The 2054-nt window shown below is 54.1% G+C and overlaps 1 protein-coding gene across 1 annotated transcript in view; it reads right to left on the bottom strand.

Moving 5' to 3' along the window:
- Window positions 1-1929, bottom strand: part of ENH_00025620 (cell division protein, putative) — a gene marked incomplete at both ends in the record, with an annotated part of 3374 nt that extends 1445 nt beyond the window's left edge. Inside the window, one exon of the mRNA XM_013584686.1 lies at window positions 1774-1929. Within this exon, the coding sequence (XP_013440140.1) occupies window positions 1774-1929 (156 nt within the window). The remainder of the gene's footprint in view (window positions 1-1773) is intronic.
- Between the last annotated feature and the right edge of the window lie 125 nt (window positions 1930-2054).

Below are 2054 nucleotides of genomic sequence, written 5' to 3'. Positions count from 1 at the left end.
ACCCCCCCCCCCTGAAAGCCATCAAGTTCTACCAGGAGTTGGTTGAGGGTTTGTTCATGTTCGCGGGCCCCGGGGGCCCCCCCGGGGGGCCCCCCGGGGCCCCTCCGGGCCCCCACTGCGTCCAACTCGTCTATGAACAGTATCATGGGGGCCCCCCTTCTTGCTGCAGCAAACAGCTGCCGCACTTTGCGGGCCCCCTGGCCCACATAAACCTCCACGAACTCCGAGCCCGAGGCGTACAGCAGCGGCACTTGCGCCTCTGCAAAACCACAAATTAGGGTTTAGGGTTTAGGGTTTAGGGTTTGCGCTTTGGGCGCAGCAGCGGCGCTCGCGCCTCCGCTACACCACACACTAGGGTTTAGGGTTTAGGGTTTGGGGGCAGCAGCAGCACTTGCGCCTCTGCAACACTAGGGTTTAGGGTTTAGGGTTTAGGGTTTGCGGGCAGCAGCAGCACTTGCGCCTCTGCAACGCCACATACTAGGGTTTAGGGTTTAGCGTTTAGGGTTTGGGGTTTGCGGTTTGGGGGCGCCGCCAGCGCAGACTCGCTGCAGCCACGAAGGGCGAGGGCTTAGGGTTTAGGGTTTAGGGTTTGGCAACTGCGGGGAGGGCTGGCGCCGCTGCGAGCGCAAGCCGGCGGTTTAGGGTTTAGGGTTTGCGGGGGTTGGGAGGAGAGGGTTTGCGCCGCTGCAGTTCAGAGCGAGCAGTTAGGGTTTAGGGCTTGAGGGTTTAGGGTTCGAGGGTTTAGGGTTCGAGGGTTTACGGTTTTTGAGGGTTTAAGAGGGTGGCTCGGGCTGGGTCGAAGTGGCTACAGCCACCACTTAGGGTTTACTCTTTAGGGTTTACTGGGGTTTAGGGTTTACTAGGGTTTATTAGGGTTTAGCGTTCAAAGTTTATCAGGGTTTATTAGGGTTTACTGGGGTTTACCAGGGTTTACTAGGGTTTATTAGGGTTCACTACAGCTTTCAGAGTTTATTAGGGTTTATTAGGGTTTATCAGGGTTTATTAGGGTTTAGTAGGGTTTCTTGGGATTTAATAGGGCTTGTTAAACTTACTACAGCTTTTAGGGTTTATCAGAATTCATTAAGCTCGCAGGGTTTACTAGGGTTTATTAGGGTTTATTAGGGTTTTAGGGTTTATTAGGGTTTATTAGGGTTTTAGGGTTTATACGGGTTTCCGGGTTTATTACGATGGAAGGGCTTATGAGGGTTTTGAAGTTTAGGGTTTAGAATTTCAAGGGTTTAGGGTTTAGGGTGGCCAGGGCTGGCTGGGGTTACTTGGCCCTCTGGAAGCAGGGGAAGAAACCGCTAGGGTTTAGGGTTTAGGGTTTAGGGTTTAGGGTTTATTAGCGCTGTTGAAGAGGAGAGCCGTTGCCTAGGGTTTGGCTTGGTCAAAGTGGTTTAAAAGCCGGCAACTGTTGCTCTTCTTTGCCTAGCATTAGGGTTTAGGGTTTAGTCTATTAGGGTTTACGGCTTAGCCATATTAGGGTTTAGGGTTTAGGGTTTAGGGTTTAGGCCAGTCGCGCCCCAGCTGCGCACGCCTCCCCCACCGCCTGCCCGCTCAGCTCTGTCCCCGAAACCCTAAACCCTAAACCCTAAACCCTAAAACCTAAACCCTAACCCCAGCCCCAACCCCCAACCCAAACCCCAAACCCCCTACCCTAAACCCCAAACCCTAAACCCTAAACCCCAAACCCTAAACCATAAACCTCAAACCCTAAACCCCAAACCCTAAACCCTAAACCCCAAACCCTAAACCCTAAACCCTAAACCCTACCTGTGGCGACGGCCCTCGCGAGGGCTGTTTTGCCCGTGCCGGGGGGCCCCACAAGGAGAACTCCCCTGGGGGGCCTCGCGCCCAACTGTTTGAATTTTTGGGGAGACTTTAAACACTGAATGGTTTCTTGGAGTTCTTCTTTTGCTTCCGCCAGTCCTGCATTCCAACAAGTCCTTTTCTTTTGCTGCTGCAGCAGCAGCAGCAGCAGCGGCGGCGGCGGTAGCAGCAGCAGCAGCAGCAGCAGCAGCAGCAGCAGCAGCAGCAGCAGCAGCAGCAGCAGG

The sequence above is a fragment of the Eimeria necatrix genome, genomic scaffold, assembly GCF_000499385.1.
Source record: "Eimeria necatrix Houghton genomic scaffold, Enh_scaff1976, whole genome shotgun sequence".
Classification (NCBI taxonomy): Eukaryota; Apicomplexa; class Conoidasida; order Eucoccidiorida; family Eimeriidae; genus Eimeria; species Eimeria necatrix.
The sequence above is the reverse complement of the archived record's forward strand: the minus strand, read 5'-3'. Positions and strand labels throughout refer to the sequence as shown.